The sequence below is a fragment of the Xyrauchen texanus genome, chromosome 31, assembly GCF_025860055.1.
Source record: "Xyrauchen texanus isolate HMW12.3.18 chromosome 31, RBS_HiC_50CHRs, whole genome shotgun sequence".
In the NCBI taxonomy this organism is placed as follows: domain Eukaryota; kingdom Metazoa; phylum Chordata; class Actinopteri; order Cypriniformes; family Catostomidae; genus Xyrauchen; species Xyrauchen texanus.
Genome location: NC_068306.1, coordinates 37,778,359 through 37,798,495, shown reverse-complemented (window position 1 = coordinate 37,798,495; position 20,137 = coordinate 37,778,359). Strand labels below are relative to the sequence as shown.

The window sequence follows — 20,137 nt, the reverse complement described above, 5'->3', positions numbered from 1 at the left end:
ATTTTCTTCATTCCGTTAGGCAACATCAGAATGAAAATGCTCTTTTTCTTTTCTTTTTTAATCCAAAATTGAGTTTGGAATTTTTTATTGATTAACACAAACAGCACATGAAAACCCAGAATCATATTGATATATGAGATGCCCCTCCCTCCCATCCCCCAACATACATCCCAGTGGTCAGACAATGAATAACAACAGACACACAAATAAACGGAGAGATCAAAGAAAATACTTGATGACATAAAACATTTCCCAACAAAAAAGAAAAAGGCAACCCTCTCGGAGGCCAAATAAGTGCCCCACCTTTTGCCATAAGCACTCAAACTGCCCAGCCATCTATGCAACATCTTTTCAAAAGCTGCCACTTTGCCCAGCTCGGTGCACCACTCGTGAAATGAGGGAGTTCTTCATTTTATGTTTAAGCATTAAGCTGCTCGTCCAAAACCTACAAACTGTTGTTTACATATCCAAAACGAGCTGTTTGTTGTTAGTTTGTTGTTGTTTGTATTTATATTTTATTGTGACTCTCTTAAATTTTGGACTGTCATGTGTTCAAAAGATCCAATCCAGTTTCTTCCACCAATTGAAATGATTTATTGCTAGAACAATAAAATAGCTTTTGACATTTTTAAAGCATAATTCCTGAGCAAAACAGTGAGCTCATGACAAAATAAGGCAAGTGGAAAAGTATTAGTATTCGTTCAAACTGATGTCATATCGGCCACAAATGTTCATTTCCTGCAAAAAACATTTATCCTACACTTTTGTATAAACCCAATAACTGAGTGATGTTAAATGTATAAACTTGAAGAGAAACATTTAGACTAAAATGATGCTGTATATATATATATATATAATATAATTTACTTCTTACATTTAAATTATGAACTTTCTTTTCTCTGAAATGTTCCACAGACCCCCTAGCACCCCCTCACAGCCCCATGGGTTTGACTCCAGTTTGACTCCATTGTTATAGATAACAATATTGATTATTGACTCAATAATGACATAACATAAAGAATCATAAGAGATCATCAGAAATCCTGAATTGAATATACATTCAGGGCATATTTTCAGCACTCATTTGATACCCAGAATCACTAGTATTGTCTCTAATGAGCTTGTATTCTGTTTCTTGTACAATAGTTCATCTATATAACTATAAACCTCCATTACAGCTTGACAGGGACATTGCGGCTATAGGTCATATGACATTAACAGCCTCAATCATACAAAACGTACTGTGGCAGGACCATGAGGTATTGCAAATACAACTACTTGCTGTGTTTGAAAATACATACTATCATAATATGTAGCACCATGGCTTTTTTTGAGGTACTATGTTACTACATATTATGATAGTATGTATTTTCAAACACAGCAAGTAGTTGTATTTGCAATAAAAACTCTCCTGTGTATATATGTTGATATGGAGATGTGTTTTGCACTGGGTGTCTCTAAAAGGAAGACTTCTGGTGAACTCAATGACTGCACAAGAACATATTTATATTAATCAGAATTTGATCATATTCCAAATATCATGTAAACTATTTAATCGAGCGTATATTCTGGTTTCTAGAAAAAGACCAGGCAAATGACTGTATTAATCTTGTCATCAGGATGAAAATGCATTTGTTTGAGATTATTTGGAATATTCTGATTACATTTATACTGGAATATTCCAATAGCTGTTAAGCAAGTCTTTTTCTGAATAATTTGGACCTTAATCGGATGATGATGTGCATGGAAACACGATCACTGTCTAATACACAGTCGGTTTGTCACCTCTGATTGTCTTGAAGTTGATTGCTTTTCTTTTTCACCTCATCTGTCAATGGCTAACCTCTCTGCTTTTGCTGTCTCTTCCTGGCTTGCTCCTCTATCTCTGGTCCTGTCTCTTTCTTCCCGTTCACACGCATGCTGCCGCTCGCTCAGACCCCGGCTCGCCAAAGAAATGCCGCGCTCGCTTTGGCCTAAACCAACAAATGGACTGGTGTGGTCCCTGCAGGTGTGTACTTCCTCTGTCCGTGCCGCCCATGCTCTGCTTGAATCTATCACTAACACGAGTGCTTACAAAACCACTTCACTTTAAACGTATGCACTCTAAAATGCCTTTACCACATTTCGCTTGATTTTCATTAGAGAATCTCTGTTCGTGCTGTTCTGCCGATCTGATGACCTTTAAAAAAACAGTTCACCCAGGAATTATAACTATGTCTCATTTCATTCCAAACCCAAAAAGAAATGTTGCAGTAAGTTCACGCTGATCTTTTCAATACAATGAAATTGAATGGGGACTGATGCAGCCAAGCCCAGAAAAAAAAACGTAAAAATTGCCACAGGCTCGAGAGGTGAGGAAAAATGACCACGGCCCCCAACAGTTTCTTTGTACTGTGGCCCACAATTTCCAAGTTACGCCACTGTAACTAGTAGTTACCAAGCACTTAGTTTGACCTTACGCACATCTGGTGCAATCCTTGCCCAGTGAATCAGTCCATAAGACTTGTGCAGTATATTCCAAGTCTTCTGAAGTAATTTGATAGCTTTTTGTGGGGAACAGACTAAAATTTAAGCCTTGTCAAGATGACGATACAGTTTTGTTGTCAATGACGTCAAATCTCATTGGTTCTTGTGTTTCGTAATCATTGGCATCAAAGCTGGCATGGCATATCTCGATGTGCCATATTTTAATATATGCAATTGAGACTGGAGAGCTACAGCAGCAAAGGGTACGATTTCTCTGTGAACAACAATTTCTTCCAATTTTGGTCTGTTCTCCAAACTATCATATGTGTCAGCTGGACTACTTTTATTGTTCTCTTGATAGTGTCTTTTTGTCCTTTTTGGAGCTTGACAGTGTCAATCCCCATTCACTTTTATTAAAAGAGCTGCGTGAACATTTGTGTAGACAACAACAGACTTTTACATTTTTGGTGAACTGTTCCTTAAACATCAGTGACGTAAGAGATGAGACACTTTTGTGCATCATCATGATGATATGGAAACATCCCAAAAACATTGCTTTCACTCACACGCAGGAAGAACAAAGTGAACTGGCTGTGGTTTCAAGAGCTTTAGCAATCCCTCTTGCAGCTGAAGTGCACATAAAGCACTGCTAACTGATGCCAATCACACCCACACATCTGTCTATCTCTGCCTCTCTCGTGCACGTTGCGGTCAGCTCAAGCTGTGCTTGATCGCAAAACCTGAAATTTTCAAGCAGCACCTTTTGTAAGGCCCGCCCAGTCTGTGGTGGCCGCGAGTCAGTGCCGTTCCTCTCCGACTTTGATGTGGGCGAGAGAGCATGTGTTACTTTGATTTGTGCGTGTGACGTGACAGCGGAGGATCAGAGAGGCTGTGTCTTCATTTCCATACTCTCCTGACTTGCAATAGGGTGCCACTGTGGTTTGATAGCGGTGCGGTTTCAAGACAATATGCCGTACATGCACTGACACTTTTGAACTTAACACATAAATAGGTACACATAACCATCACTTAAACCACAGGCTAATAAGGAACAACATTAAGGTGTCCTTGGATCATATTTAAAGATCAAACCATATATAGGTATCAGAAAGAGATAAATATTTGGCTACTCAGAAAAGTCTCATTTAAAGTTTTTTTTTGTGGATAATTTCATATGAAAGGGTTAATGCTGAACTTTCAAGAAATCATAATTCTCCACCACAGGCTCAAAGTACCAATGCCGTAACCACCATAGACATTGGAGGTCCACCATAGGGTTGTCTTTAATATGGGGTTTATCATTATTAACCCCTTAGCATAATTATTAATATACTTATAATTGGAATCAATGACATCACATTCTGGTAGTATAACTCAGTTTTGATGTGCTTTATGCATAAATCACGAAATTTGGTATACAACCTAATTTTGGCAACCTTCAAATGAATGCCAAATTACATAATGATAACGCAAGTTATTAGCTGAAGTTTTATTGGCTACTGGTGGCCATTTTTGTTGATTTGTCAAATGAATATTTTAAGTATATGTTAGCACTTGAACCAAAGAAGATGGAACAGTTACAGATTTGTTTTATTTGTAGGTCCCCTAATATGTTGTGAAAAGTGCTATATGAATAAAACTGACTTGAACAAGAAGAAAGTCAAATACAATAGAGTTCCAGCACTTTTGGTGCTTTGACCTCTTTATGAAATACTGATAAACATTGTAAGAGGATACAGGTGTTTCAAAAGAACACACAACTATTTCAAGTGGCTCTTTACACATTATGGTAATGATAATGTAGGGTGTAAATATGCTTGATTGTCATGAAAATAATAAATTGGCTTTTCTTCCTATTTTCTTTTTTCGTGAGATTCACCCATAAAGTATCCATGTTTCCTTTTGTGTCATTGTTGTGAACAGTGCAGAGTTCATGTTTGTGACGTTTCACATTCACGCTTTATTCACAGATAACTCTCTTGACTGTTCCTAGGAGGAAAAGAAGTGCATTCGCTACCTTCAGAGAGGACACTGCGCCAGCCCCCATTCTTCTGATGGAAGTGCTATAGACTCCCCCTATCACCTGCCAAACCCCACCTCTCCCACACGCTGCTCCTTCTCTTCCCCCGCCTCCCCCGTCAGCAGTCCCCGCCCACACAGCAGCAATCGCCCTGCCCACCCACCCAGACTGTCACTCGACTTCAGCCGAGTTAAAACAGAGAACACGAAACACCAGCCACAATAACCAGATCACATCATAAAAATCACCTCAGGACCTTCACTCTGAAGACTCATGTTCTGCATAAAGACAACATCAAATCCTAAAGTTGTCCTCAAGAAAGCAAAAGTCAGATGGGGCTTCTTCTCACCTTTCACAAAGTAATGGCACTATAGCTTTCCTAAAAGGGGAATTTCATGAAGAAATGTGCAGGTCATGTTTCAGTATGTTTACCAAAAAGAAAATAGTTTTTATCATACTATTTTAAAGACCCCTAATCATTTTTTATTTATTTTTATTTGTATGGCCAAACAAAAAAAAACTACCGTAATCTTTTTTACATTTGTGCATTTTGCAATATTTAAATATTATATATATTTTTGTTTAATATTTTATTTATACATCATGGTAGTACTTGTAGTTCTGCTTTTAATTTATGATGATTTACTAAAACAATCACTATATTACAGTATATTAAAAAAAAGATTTTAGTTTGACAAGCATGCAATGACATTGGGATAATGCCAACATGTTCATGGAATTTTTATGAATGTAACATATATATATATATATATTGATTTTGTTGTAAAATATGACCTGCACATGTTCTTTGTGAGATTCTGTTGGTGATTGTTGGTAAGGTGTAGCTTAAGTACATCCAGGTTCTCGTAGGAATAAGAGGGTCATTCATAATTAATGTCTTTTGTATCACTGAAAACAGTGCCAGTTCTCACATTCACCCTTTTACAAGCAAATGAATAAGTGTTGTAAAGCTTTGTTTTTTATAGAGCTGAAAGTCCATAATAACTAAACTTTTATATGTTTTTATGTAAAAGAAAAAAAATAAGGGAAAAAAAATATCTTTGTTCATGCACATGCCATTTTTATTGTTTTTCATGTGTAGATTTGATGTGGTGTGCTGTGCCTGTCATTCATCCAAACAGCTGTATAAAGTGAAGTATGTGCATGTATTTTGTTTGTTTCAGAATCTGCTCTATTCATTATCTAGTGGCCATTCAGTATTCACTCAGGTCTGTTCTGAGGCTTCAGTCATTTCTGCGTCAGAAGTCAAACTTCCAGCAGACAGAGCTGTTTCATCAACAGTATTCACAAATATCAATCTCCTGCCCTTTTCATGTCTTTTTGCTTTTGATGTAACGATACTCAAATCTGTTTAAAGGATATAAAGATCTTTCAGGGGTGTTGTAGTGTTTTCTTGAGTGACTGAGGCTACTGTACAGTATGTTTGGAATAACAAACTACCATAAACTGCTTTACTTTCTGTATGGCTGAAATACCAGCATGGCCTTGTAAATTTGACTAGATGTGCAGTGTATATCAGTGCACACTACACAGTCGGGTTGTGAATCTACAGGTTGAAACACCCAGCGCTTCGATATATATATATATAAGTGTGGTCTGATTGCTGAATCAAAATGAGACGCTCTTTTTAGTGAATCAAAACCTTACAGCGTGACCAGTGTAGTGCGGTTCCTGAACTAATGACTCTCATGAGCTGGCTCTTAGTGAATCAAAAACACACAAAACAAATACGTCAGTCAGAGAGGTTACTGAATTCATATACTGATGCACAAGGAATGGCATTTGTCCAGCCCAACTCGAAATATGAACTGTGGTATGAAATGTTGTGAGACTTCAATCAGGCAGTGCAGTTACTGAATGCTTGTTCATATGACAAAAAATGTGTTTTTTTCTTTTGTAATCAAAAATAAATGTTTTAGAATTTCTGTTTAATGTGTTAGGATGTATTAGTGTCAATTGTTGAATTGTAAATATGCCTGAAACGATCTCATCATTTGGCAACAGACTTCTGTGGGTGGTAAATGCAATGAGAATATAATTTATAATTTCCAAGTAATTCTACCTCAAAAGTACTAAAAGAATCATTAACAGAACCTTTAAGGAACCAGAATCGTTAAGAGGAATCGGAACCGGAAAGTTACATTCTTTACGATTTCCATCCCACTGTGTGCACATTGTACCTTAACATTTCCAGTGTGATGTTGAATCACTATCCTTACAGACACATTTAACAATTCCTTCTTGGGGACCTGTGTAGCTCAGGGAGTATTGACGCTGACTACCAACCCTGGAGTCATGAGTTAGAATCCAGGGCGTGCTGAGTGACTCCAGCCAGGTCTCCTAAGCAACCAGTTTGGCCCAGTTGCTAGGGAGGGTAGAGTCACATGGGGTAACCTCATCGTGGTTGCGATTAGTGGTTCTCGCTGTCAATGGGGCATGTTGTAAGTTGTGCATGGATCGCGGAGAGTAGCATGAACCTCCACATGCTGTGAGTCTCCGCTGTGTCATGCACATTGAGCCATGTGATAAGATGGACGTCTCTGAAGTGGACGCAACTGAGACTTGTCTTCCATTACCCGGATTGAGATGAGTAACCGCACCACCATGAGGCATGCCAAATTGGGAGAAAAGGGGATAAATTAAAAAGAAATAATAATAAAAAAATTCCTTCTTGACTTAGTTGATTGGACAGCATTGCATTTAATACATACTATTAAAAATGGATAGTGTACAGTACAAACTTTACAGTACAGTGAGTTAAAAGCTAGTATTTCAAACATCCTTAGAACACACCTGTAAAGAAGGAGACTGTATCCATTGCTGAACTTTGATATTACTATATTTTCCTTAGGATGTGTTTCAAAATGTAATATTTACATTTGTCAAAAAAAGACACTGTGAGCTGTGCACACTTAACATTCAAACATCCAAGTTCATAAGGTGCATTTTGAGATGCTTCTAAAAAACATATTTAATAAGTTCCCATGTACCCATTATTTCACACAAATGATTTGAACAACCTCAGATTAATTCAACTGATTATTTTTATTTGTGAATCACTTAATTCTGCATCAGTGCAGCCCAAGGTGAAAAAAACGAATATTAACCATTAAATGATAATATAAATTTCTGTTTATAGTGTAAATATGTACTGAATATGCATTCATACTGTATATTTGTGCACATGTTCGTGTGAGTGCTATGACAAACTGCTGTGCACTCCACTGAACATGCAAAAGTCACAAGACTACATTTGTCACATCCGTGAGGTTGGCGTGTATAAAAACTAATCATATGATGGTTTGTGTGTAGAGTTTTGATGCAAAAACACCATTTTGAGAGACAAACTTCTTCCACTTAAGTCTCATCAGACCATAAGTCTTTGCAGTATCTTCCAAGTGACGTATTGTAAAGTCTTTACGGGCAAGCATGTGCTCAGCAAAGGCTTCTTCCTATCCGCTCTCCTGTGCAGCCCCTTTTTGTGCAACAGTTTTAGACGGTTGAGCCATGGACATATGGATGGATATTTTCAGTCGCTGCAACTGACTTCTGTAGCTTAGTCAGAGTGATGGCTGGTTTTTGCAGTCGCTTCTCTTAACAAGTGCAATTGTTGTTTGCTGACTGAAGTTTGGCTTTAGTTCCATATTTCTTCCACTTCTGTATGATGAACTGCACTGAGCTCTGAGGTGTTCATTGCTTTCGAAACGGCGTTGTATCATCCCAAGATTTGTGCTTCTCCACAATTATGCCTCTCACTTGTTTTGAATGCTGTTTTGTCTTCATTGATGTTTGTTCAAAGTAAAATGCAACCAAACATTTTTATCTTATAGACAGGGATGTTAATTATGCTCATGAAGTAATTTAAAGCATCTGATCCACTAATTTCTAACACGAGTGGCGACTAGAGCAACAAATAGGTCGTGTTCACAAGACAATCTCTTGCAAGGTTAACCTCGTAATTGTGAACGGTATGATGAATATTTTTATTATCTCAAATGTTTTTATTTTATTTTAATGTTGAGGTTTTGAACGCACACCCCTATATATATATATATACACACTGTATATAAATGTGTCATGATACACAATGCGTTGTTCCAGCTAGGGGAACAAAGGCCATAATATAATCAATTCTAAATTTGGAATCGGACACAAATTATAGTGTATTTTATATACATACGCACTCACTGACAACTTTATTACATACACCTATACATCTATATAACTTATTTACTGTGTGTAAAGAAATGTACATACAGTAGGGGCAAATTATATTGGTTACCAAAACTACTTCCCACAATGTAAGCACTTCAAAAAGATGGTAAGAAACAAATGCAGGTTTGTACCAGATGCTAGAATGGCGCAACTAACAATCAGCCTGCAACAGAAAAAATTGTCCAATGATGCAGAGATTTGAAATACATCACAGAAAAATGACAAATCCCACAATAATAAGTTTTATTTTTTTGGAATTAAAAGACTGATATCCATTTTCGAGCAGAGCTGTGAAAGACTCCCAGTACTATACAATGAGCGGAGTAAATAAAGTGAACGAATATACATGGACTTTAACAAGTACTTCCAGTTCACAAGACATGTTTCAAACATTTCAAACTTTAGATTTCCTATATGGTTAAATTTCATCAGCACAAATAAGGCTAGGTTTGTAAAATCCCCTCAAGCTATACACCGATCAGCCACAACATTAAAACCACCTGCCTAATATTGTGTAGGTCCCCCTCGTGCCGCCAAAACCGCGCCAAACCACATCTGAATTACCGTAGACTTTGTCAGTTCGAATCAGTCTGGCCATTCTCTGTTGACCTCTCTCACCAACAAGATGCTGTTCACTGAATCTTTTTTGTTTTGGCACCAGTTGGAGTAAATTCTAGAGAATGTTGTGTATTAAAATCCCAGGAGATCAGCAGTTACAGAAATACTCAAACCAGCCCGTCTGGCATCATCCATGCAATTATCTAATCAGCCAATCGTGTGACAGCAGTGCAGTTAATAAAATCATCCAGATATGGGTCAGGGGCACCAGTTAATGTTCACATCCACCATCAGAATGGGGAAAAATGTTGATCTCAGTGATTTCATTTCATGACATGATTGTTGTGTCAGATGGACTGGTTTGAGTATTTCTGTAACTGCTGATCTCCTGGGATTTTCATGTCTGTAGACTTCAATCCGAACGGTGCCAAAAACATCCAGGGAGCGGCAGTTCTGCAGATGAAAATGCCTTGTTGATGAGAAGGGTCATCTTGTGGCTGATTGTGTATGTTCATTTCTCAAAAAGAAATCTACTTTTAACTCTGCTGATAAAGTTCTGTTAAAAAAAACTTTGTGTACAGCAGTCACAAAAGGGAGTGCGTGTTTTCTACATGAATAAGGGTGAAGGCTCCTCATTCCAGTGAAGTAAATGATGGAAAAACAGAAGAAAAAAAAAAGCTTTTGCTCCACACAAAGCAATGAAAATGGTCATGCCATCAAAACACAAGGGATTTGACTCTTTATTTGTGTTGAATATGAACAAATATGAAAAGCGCAGTGCAATTTTTCAATCATGTTGTTTTCTGGAACAATTGGTAATGTTAAAGTGTATCAGGATATTCTTCACTTCTCTTCACACCACTGGTTCTCCTTGCGTACCTGAAGCAAATGCACAACACAGAACATTCTGGTAAGTCAAAGCACATTACAGCATTCAACTGAGGAGAAACAGGAAATTAGCATTTGCTTTACCTGGGCTTCCTCTTCCTCTGTAAAATCATTTTTTATATTGAACGTCTTTCTGATCTCTTCTGGGGTTTTGCCTTTGATCATGTTTGCAACCGTCTTACAAGTAACATCAAGCAAACCTTTGATGTCCAAATAATTTGCCGCCTAAACAAAGGAAAGAAAGATGAAAGTGAGGAAATGGAAGTGTGCTTGATGGGGCCATTACAAACATTGCAAATGAAGCAGAAGCCATTGTGTGGCATGTAGAAGCATTGTTCTTTCCCAGCCTCTTTGATACATGAAAGACGACTTGTGGCTCTGGCGACATCATGCAAGAACGTGGCACATTATCTGTTCAGATCGCAGTGTCGTCACCCGTTTAAACCCTCTTGAAACACAACCCTAACCAAAACCTCTGTTCTAAATCCTAGTGAGATAGCTTGCTGTCTACATAGGCAGAAACACTTTGCATTATACAAGTAGAAGAGATCACTCGATATCCTCAAACAAGCCCGTCTGGCACCAACAATCATGCAATGGTGCAAATCACTGAGATCACCTTTTTCCCCCCATTCTGATGGTTGATTTGAACATTCACAGAAGCACCCGACCCATATCTGCATGATTTTATGCACTGCAGCCACACTATTGGCTGATTAGATAATTGCATGGATGATTGGCGGTGCCAGATGGGCTGGTTTGAGAATTTCTGTAACTGCTGATCTCCTGGGATTTTCACACACACAAAAGTCTGTAGAATTTACTTGGAATGGTGCCAAAAACAAAAAAAAATCCAGTGAGCAACAGTTCTGCAGACGGAAATATCTTGTTGTTGAGAGGTCAACAGAGAAATGGAAGGACTGGTTCGAACTGACAAAATCTACGTAACAATTGGTGCTGTTTTGGCAGCACGAAGGGAACCTACACAATATTAGGCAGATGGTTTTAATGTTGTGGCTGATCGGTGTGTGTGTATGTACGTATATATATATAATTTATTTTGTTATGTCCCAGGGCGTAATTATTATTATTTGTGTGATTCATGGGCAGTGATAACTGTACTGCTTACAGTGTAGGTTTGTCTGTATTGTGGCAGTGTTTTGCTCTCGCTCTTTTCTTCTCAATCGCTCTCCTCATTGCAAAGGTTAAATGGACACCAGCTAACAATGGTTACCCTTTGATTGCTACCATGCTCTTGAGAGCTTGAGGATACAGCTGGAGAGCGAACTGACTTCGGGGAGGCCTTTTGCCTCCAGGCTGCTGAGACGGTTTTCTCCTGCCCCAGACAATTAGCAATTGTGCTATTGTTGTTGTATCATACCAAGAGTTTCCTCAACTTATTGTAAATGCTACCAGTTCTTATTGTACAACCCGTTTATATCATACAACCTGTTGCTTATTGAGGTAACGTTAGTAAGTGTTTATTCTTTGTTTCATATGTTAAGATATTGATATTCAGGGAGAAGTCACTACAGGGAGGCAAGTCATTGTGAACTCCAAATTGGGGAGGAAAGAGGAGAAAAAAAAAGAATGTGAAATGTCATAATAATAGTAGAGATAATGCTTTATTTCAGCTGGGTCAAAAGTTTACATACACTTTGTTAGTATTGCCTTTATATTGTTTAACCTGGGGCAAATGTTTTGGGTAGTCTTCCACAAGCTTCTCACAATAAGTTGCTTGAATCTTGGCCCATTCTTCCAGACAGAACTGGTGTATCTGTGTCAGGATTGTAGGCGTCCTTGCTCACCCATGCTTTTTTAGATCTGCCCACACATTTTCTATCAAATTGAAGTCAGGGCTTTGTGATGGCCACTCCAATACCTTTATTATCCTTAAGCCATTTTGCCACAAATTTGGAGATATGCTTGGGGTCATTGTCCATTTGAAAGATCCATTTGCAACCGAGCTTTAACTTCCTGGCTAATGTCTTGAGATGTTGCTTCAATATATCCACATAATTTTCTCATGACGACATCTGTTTTGTGAAGTGCACCAGTCCCTCCCTGCATCAAAGCACCCCCACAACATGATGATACCACCCACATGCTTCACGGTTAGAATGGTGATCTTCGGCCTGCAAGCCTCATAATATTTCCTCCAAATGTAATGGTCATAATGGCCAAACAGTTGAATTTTTGTTACATCAGACAGAAGATCTTTGTCCCCATGTGCACTTGCAAACTGTAGTCTGGCTTTTTTAATGGCGATTTTGGAACAGTAGCCCAAGTTGATATAGGACTCGTTTTACTGTGGATATAGATACTTGTCTACCCCGTTTCCTCCAGCATCTTCACAAGGTCCTTTGCTGTTTTTCAGGGATTGATTTGAACTTTTTGCACCAAATTACGCTCATCTTTATGAGACAGAATGCGTCTCCTTCCTGAGCGATATGATGGCTGCGTGGTCCCAATGTGTTTATACTTGTGTACTAATGTTTGTACAGATGAACGTGGTGCCTTCAGGCATTTGTAAATTGCTCCCAAGGATGAGCCAGACTCATGGAGGTCCACAATTTCTTTTTCTGAGGTCTTGTCCGATTTCTTTTTATTTTCCCACGATGTCAAGCAAAGAGACACTGAGTTTGAAGGTAGGCCTTAAAAGACATCCACCGGTACACCTCCAATTCAGTACACCTCCTATCAGAAGCTAATTATCTAAAAGATTGACATTTTCTGGAATTTTCCAAGCTGCTTTAAGGCACCGTTAACTTGATAACTAAGTATGTAAACTTCTGACCCACTGGAATTGTGATAGCCAATTAAATGTGAAACAATCGGTCTCTAAACAATTGTTGGAAACATTGTGTCATGCACAAAGTAGATGTCCAAAACGACTTGTCAAATCTATATAGTTTGCTAATACTAAATGTGTGGAGTGGTTAAAAAATTTGTTTTAATGACTTCAGCTGTGTATAGTATATACACACACACACACACATACACAGTTGGCCAAAAGTTTGGAATAATGTACAGATTTTGATGTTTCGGAAGGAAATTGGTACTTCACCAAACTGATCAAAGTATAGTTAGGACATTACTGATGTAAATTAAACAGCATAACTATTTGGGGAAAAAATAAAGTCCTTTTGTTCAAATCTGGACAGGCCCCATTTCCAGCAGCCATCACTCCAACACCTTATCCTTGAGTAATCATGCTAACTTGCTCATTCGGTTCTAGAAAATCGCTTGCTATTATAATCAAACACAGTTGAAAGCTATTTGGTTCATTAAATGATGCTTAACATTGTCTTTGTGTTTGTTTTTGAGTTGCCACAGTCTGCAATAGACTGGCATGTCTTAAGGTCAATTTTAGTTAAAAAATGTCAATAAAGAAACAGCATCTAGAAACTCGTCAGTCAATCACAGTTTTGAGGAATGAAGGCTAGTCAATGCTTGAAATTGCCAAAAATCAGATTTCATACAAAGGTGTACACTACAGTCTTCAAAGACAAAGCACAACTGGCTCTAACAAGGACAGAAATAAATGTGGAAGGCCAGATGTACAACTAAACAAGAGGATAAGTCTCTAAATTGAGAAATAGATGCCTCACATGTCCTCAGCTGACAGCTTCATTGAATACTACCCGCTCAACACTTGTTTCATGTACAACAGATAATTGGAAAAGAGTGTTATGGATCTCAACCCCATTGAGTTTTGTGGGACCAACTAGACTGTAAGGTGTGAAAAGTGCCCGACAAGACAGCCACATCTATGTCACCTGAGTTTCTGGACAAAGCGTCAATGCTGCACGTGGAGGATTTTTTTGATGAGAACTCTTTAGTAGTTTAAGTACTTTACTTTCAAATTGTAATAGTAATTTTTCACATTGTTAATGTCCTGACTATACATTGCGATCAGTTAAATAACACTTTGGTGAATAAAAGTTACAATTTCTTTCCATAAAAGCAAAATCTGTACATTATTCCAGAATTTGGCCACAAGTGTATATACGAAAAAGAAAATCCTAACAATACCAACACTGGATCATTTGAATAAACAAGCTTTTATTCAACAAGATTTTTCTCATAGAAAATTGTCAGTGGATTGGTAATATCTTGCAATGTTGTTTATTTCTCATCATATTTTTGTCAACAATGTTTTTAATTGTTAAAATGATCCTCAATCCCATATTTGCAAACGGAATCAATCGTTGAAGAGATTAATACCGCATTCTACAGGTGTATTGAGTGTGGCTGGAAACTTTGACTCACAAAAAATTCAAAGCATCTGGCAATTGAAAAGCTTTCAGTAAAGCTCAGACTGATCTATTTTATTGTTGTCCAGCTGTTTAGAGACATTTAGTCATCTTGAATATTGGATGTTAAAAGAATCTGACAATTAGAATATTTATAGTCTTTGACGTGTACATGTTACTGATTTATAAGATCGGCTGTATAGTCCAACAACAGACAGAATTGTAAAACCAATGCAATTTATTTTTATTTTTTTTATATTGCGTTATATTTGTGAACTTGCACATAATTTGCACACACTCCCTCCCCCGCCCGTTAACCATGTAACACCATTCACTGGTGGTGATTGTCCCTTAAACGCGGTGGTATAGAATTGCCACCGGAACAGCCCTACTAGAACAGAAAAAAATAGGCCTGTGAGAAATGAAAAATAAACCATATGAACAACATTACAGGCACACAAAATAAAAGATTGTTTAAGCAGTTGGCACATCATTGAAAATAGTCTTAGATCAACAGGGTCAAAATAATTGGCATTCCTAGCCTAAAAGTAATTTTCTAGGATACTTACTATAAAGCATACATATTTAAAGAGCAAAATAAACACGTCAACATGGTCTGGTGAAAGTCGGAACCTGAAGCACATGAGGGGATTATCCTGCACTTGAAAAAGCCCACTCAGCGGGAAAATAACTTACAAACATGCACAGATTTAAAGAAAACTCAAATGCGAAAACATCCATAGTGACTTTGAAGACAACATGTTGGAAATCCAATTCATGCACCACCACCTTGACCGAAGTGACTTCCATAGCTACTTTGCTCGTCTTACGAGAGGGCATTTTTCTGTGCGTGCCGCGAGTGAGAAAGGGAACATCATTAAAGATGACATTGAAGGCCTTATAATTAATAAACATTGAGAACTTTTAAAAAATGCCCCAGAGTCAGTAAAACTTTTGGATAATCTTGAATCCAAACATATTCACCAACAACTTCATCACCTTCAACATTCATATCATGAGGCAAAGATCTGAGTCACCTAAAGGATAACTTAAACCATATATGTAGGACTGCTTTTCAGATCTCCAAACCGGATTCTCTTCTACTCAACAATGTCAAATGACAGCTTCTAACCAATACATGATACACATAAACCACATTAGTCAACGCACAAACAGTGAGATCTGTTTTACTGACCAGAATGAGTTCGAAGAGGGTGCCCTGGTCTACTTTGAGGAACTCCTGGTCCCACACAGGGATGTCATCAGTTCTTTTCTCTTTATTTTCATCGTCTTCTGGGGGAGGAGGGTCATCTTTATGGTGGGTGCACCACTGAATTACCTGTTGGCATATTAAAAGACACTGTAAGGCTCAGTCCAGGTACAATTTTTTTTTCTGTCTCAGTCAAAATTTTAGCTGTGGTGGAAGGCAGAGCTTAAGCCAATAAAAGTGCAAAATTAACAAATATATTACAATTTATTAAATTGACACAGCAACTTCCCTTAGCCTCAGACGGTACACCCATGAACTGCCCGCATGCAATGCATTCACACTATGAAGTCTTAGTTTATGAAATAAAAAAAACATTTGCCTTCACCAAGGATGATTTAATGAAGAATTATAATAAATAAATGTATCATGTTAACAATGACTCTTATTTAAATAACCTTGTTCATCCTCCACTTGCAGCAATGTAACATTATGCATGCTAGCTGTCAGTTTATTCATCACATGATTTCCTCAGCACATCTCAAAGAAAATTAGCTAGAAGAACTCTTCCAACAGATCAGCTCAACACCTCAAACTTTGATTCAAGCATCCATTATAGGCTTACTTATTTCTAATCATGTACCATTCAAGTTCTTTTGCACATTCTACCCATTTCTTCTTATTTATCAGTGTATTTTTCTTTGAAAGTCTGCTTGAAATGCCAACATCCCAGTCTTCTCTTCACTGGTAACATTTGTTTTCTTCTTTCAAAGACAGTAGTTCATGGAATCGCCTTCATTTCTCAAAAGAACAACCGACTGTTGAATTTCTAGTGAGATGTGTGTCTTTTTGGCCCTTTTTAACACAAAAATTTGACATGCAAGAAATACAAGTGTACTGTACTCAATACTTCAGCAACCGAAAATCCACACTTCATAAAGTAGTAAAACCATTTTGATCTGTTTTAACTAAATGTTTCTTGAGTACCAAATTAGCACATTAGAATCATTTCGGCTGAGCCCGCATCAGTGCCAGCTCCAAACCGGTCTATTACCAAACAGTCGCCGCTGCTGATCCTCTTGACCAATCACAGCAGACTGGAGTTTTGTGCCAGGGGAAAAATTATGGCAGACGAGGCGATGTCAAATGCTGATTAAATGTTGATTTAAATAATATTTTTTTTTTCCTGATTTTCAACAACAGATAATTCTCTTTTCTTATGTATACAGTATCACATTTCAGTCTGCTGTGTATAACTAGTTCAAACTTTGTTTTATTTAGTTTTCCAGAGTTTTTATTGAGTAGTTTCTCTTGGAAATGTTTGGTTTATAAAAGTAACCAAACACTAAACCTTTGTTTCAAAGAGGATTTTAGAATTATTGTGAGTCTCAACAATATCAAGACAGGTGAGAAAACTTTCCTGCACATAGCTGTAGCTTGAAAGATTCATTGTATTTATTGATATAGCAATGTTTGGTCTACAAGTGATATATATACACCTGAAGACTGTGTGCATAAATATAATGATTTTTGCAATCTAAAGTGGTGTGCGAGATGTATTTTCTCCTTTCTACATTTACATTTACATTTATGCATTTGGCAGACGCTTTTATCCAAAGCGACTTACAGTGCACTTGTTACAGGGACAATCCCCCCGGAGCAACCTGGAGTTAAGGGCCTTGCTCAAGGGCCCAACAGTGGCATCTTGGTGGTGCTGGGGCTTGAACCCCCGACCTTCTGGTCAGTAACCCTGAGCCTCAACCACTGAGCCACCACTGCCCCACTCCTTTCTATACATTTAACTGTGTTCTAAACACCTGCTTGCAACATCCATAGTGTCTGAATCATGTTTATTTTATCTTTAAATATGTAAAATTATGGGAATTTATTGTTGCTATATGTGTGCTTTGTTTTTCAGCAGTTCTTGATTTAATTGTCCAGTGCTTTATTGTCAGTGTGCTGCTTGGAATTATTTAATACAACAAAAATCCAGGAGTTATTTTGAAGTGTGTTCCATTAACCTATCCATCAATGTCATGACTTTTCAAATAATCATTTGTAAAATTGCATGTTATATGAAAAACAATGTAGTCTTTAGGGTCCCTCTGGTGGCTCGGGGCCCCAAGCGCCCACTTATAGCTAGAAACGGCCCTGGATTCATGTCAACCAGACTTTATGCTGACAGTAACCTAGTTTCCATCTACTTTTATGTTATGCATATTTGTCCAGCAACTTTTAATGACCAACTGAACTTGATTGTCATCTAAAATTATTTTTAGCATCATAATGCAATTTACATTTTATGAAGAAGCTCAGCAAATGTGATACGAGGGAAATAGGGTTAGATTTAAAATATTTAAAAGTTTTAAAGTGTTCAAAAGCTAGTTTTCTGAAAGAGAACTCAGCATTGGACAAATAGTTCTGATGTGTTCTAAAGTGTAGAACATTCTGTCATTCAGCTGACTTTTTTTGTCTACAGACAGGGTAAGGCTCATTTAAGTTTGTGTAAAGAAATGGCAATTATATAGGCCTAACAATATTATTTTTTAGTTTGTCAATTTATTTTTTAAATTGAATGCATAATTAGTATGGAAAAATATTTATTTTAATACAGGGAATTTGCTGGCATTTTTTCAAAAGCTAAACAACTTGATAGAATTGGGCTGTTAGTATTCCAAAAAAAGCACACTGAAGCTTTTCTCCTTATATTGTGTATTTATTTTTTATTTAAAACATCATTGTGAACAGAAATTATATGTTTTTTTTGTATTGTGGGCTAATTCCATGACTGCCATCAATTATTTTGAATGGTGTGGAAAAGAAAATTTAATAAATAAACCGATGGATTAATCGCAAAGAGTTGCCTTTCATTTGTCCTCCGTGCACTTGATAATGACAGGTGCATAATACAAATTATTTGTGTTGGCACTCCAGGAAATGTCATGAACGCAGATGTGATTGCAGTATCGGATCTATGCAGGTATGCCGATAAGAACAATCCATAACAGTGCAAGTAATGCTTCACATAAAATAAATTGGCTTTCAAGGATGCAAACCTTGTCGTCACGATTTGCATTTCCATCAGCTATATTGGTAAACATTTTGATGCGCTTCACCTTTTTGTAGCAAAAAAAACCCTTGGATGAAAATAAAGTTAGTGAAAAGTCTGGCTGTGTGAGACTAGCAAATTACAAAATATTGTATGTGATGTTGAGTCTAATGCAACTTGTAAATGTTGTGAAAGGGTGATGTTTCACCTTCTTCAGAATAGCAGCATTAACATTGGGGAGAGGGACTGGATCATCATCGCCTTCATCATCCATCCCCAAATCTGAACATAAAAGAAACACATTTAGTCCAAACAAGCCTAATACATATAGGAGAGTGTGAATGGGTCAATAAAATATGGCTTTGTACATGAAACAACATCTGAGCTGAGATTACCTTCTAGCATGGTTTTTATAGTGACGGACTGTTTGGCGATTTCAACATCCACTTCAAACATCTCCCCATCAGAGCTCTGCAGTTTAATAGTCGGCATCTACAGGAACAGCAAAAACAACAACATGAATAAGTAATAAAGTTATAAACACTCATATGAAAGCACAGGAATATAAAATTCACTCATGTGCTAATGGCTCATGCTAGCTGTATTACCTCAATTTAACAAGCACTAAAACAATATAAACAAAAATATGACTGAGATTAATTTATTTCAATATTATTTATAATACACAATTAAATGACGATTACGCTTTTAGAATGAAACAGAGGAAAAAAAATCTATTTAACCATTATCCAGCACGCTAAAACACGCTTTGGTTTAAATCTAGACATATTAATCTATCAGAATGTTTATATGACTAGAAGTTTATTTAAAACACTAAAAGTGACTGTTGTAGGATTCATACTTTCTTAAAGCTGGGACTACAAACATCATAATAACAATAAAGAGCATCAGTGTGTGTGATGGTAATGTTAGCATCGCGGCTAAAGGTCTTTCATAGCAACCACTGTTTTCATCATCTCAACCGGACTCAAATATTATTATATCAAACCATATTACACACATAACATAATTCCACAATATAAATATGAAACCTGACATGTTCGTTTTACAGATTTAATACTGTTCTTACCGTGACAGCGAAGAAAGGATCAAACTGAACTTCAATAAGGCCTGAAACTCGCTGGAATCAGACAGAGAGAGAGAGAGAGAGTGAGAGAGAGTGAGAGAGAGAGAGAGAGTGTGTGTGTGTGTGTGTGTGTGAGTGAGAGAGAGAGAGAGAATACAATTATAATCAGATACTAGAAAATAATAATTATATAATTTAAAAATCAGATACTAGAAATTTTGTATTATTATAATTATTAATCAGATAACTTACTGATCGACACTTATCTCTAACAAAAGGAGCCATGGTAATATCCAGCTCGTTGGTAACACTATGCTTTTTGACACGGGACTATGGTAATAATGTTCTTTTTTTACATGTGCTATGGTAA

At 37.2% G+C, this 20,137-nt stretch overlaps 2 protein-coding genes across 5 annotated transcripts in view; one reads left to right on the top strand and one right to left on the bottom strand.

Moving 5' to 3' along the window:
- Nucleotides 1-6,344, top strand: part of LOC127625432 (transcription factor 7-like 2) — a 91,503-nt gene extending 85,159 nt beyond the window's left edge. For all 4 annotated transcript variants that reach the window (XM_052100730.1, XM_052100728.1, XM_052100727.1 and 1 more), the window contains one exon: nt 4,437-6,344. In XM_052100730.1, the coding sequence (XP_051956690.1) occupies nt 4,437-4,459 (23 nt within the window). In that variant the 3' untranslated portion in view covers nt 4,460-6,344. The remainder of the gene's footprint in view (nt 1-4,436) is intronic.
- Nucleotides 6,345-9,988: 3,644 nt separating this feature from the next.
- Nucleotides 9,989-19,914, bottom strand: LOC127624937 (S-phase kinase-associated protein 1). The gene is made up of 6 exons (XM_052099859.1): nt 19,771-19,914; nt 19,076-19,172; nt 18,889-18,962; nt 15,620-15,763; nt 10,253-10,393; nt 9,989-10,159 (listed from the first exon to the last, which is right to left on the bottom strand). Exons 2-6 carry the CDS (start codon nt 19,170-19,172, stop codon nt 10,124-10,126), a joined length of 492 nt encoding a protein of 163 aa, XP_051955819.1. The 5' UTR covers nt 19,771-19,914; the 3' UTR covers nt 9,989-10,123.
- Between the last annotated feature and the right edge of the window lie 223 nt (nt 19,915-20,137).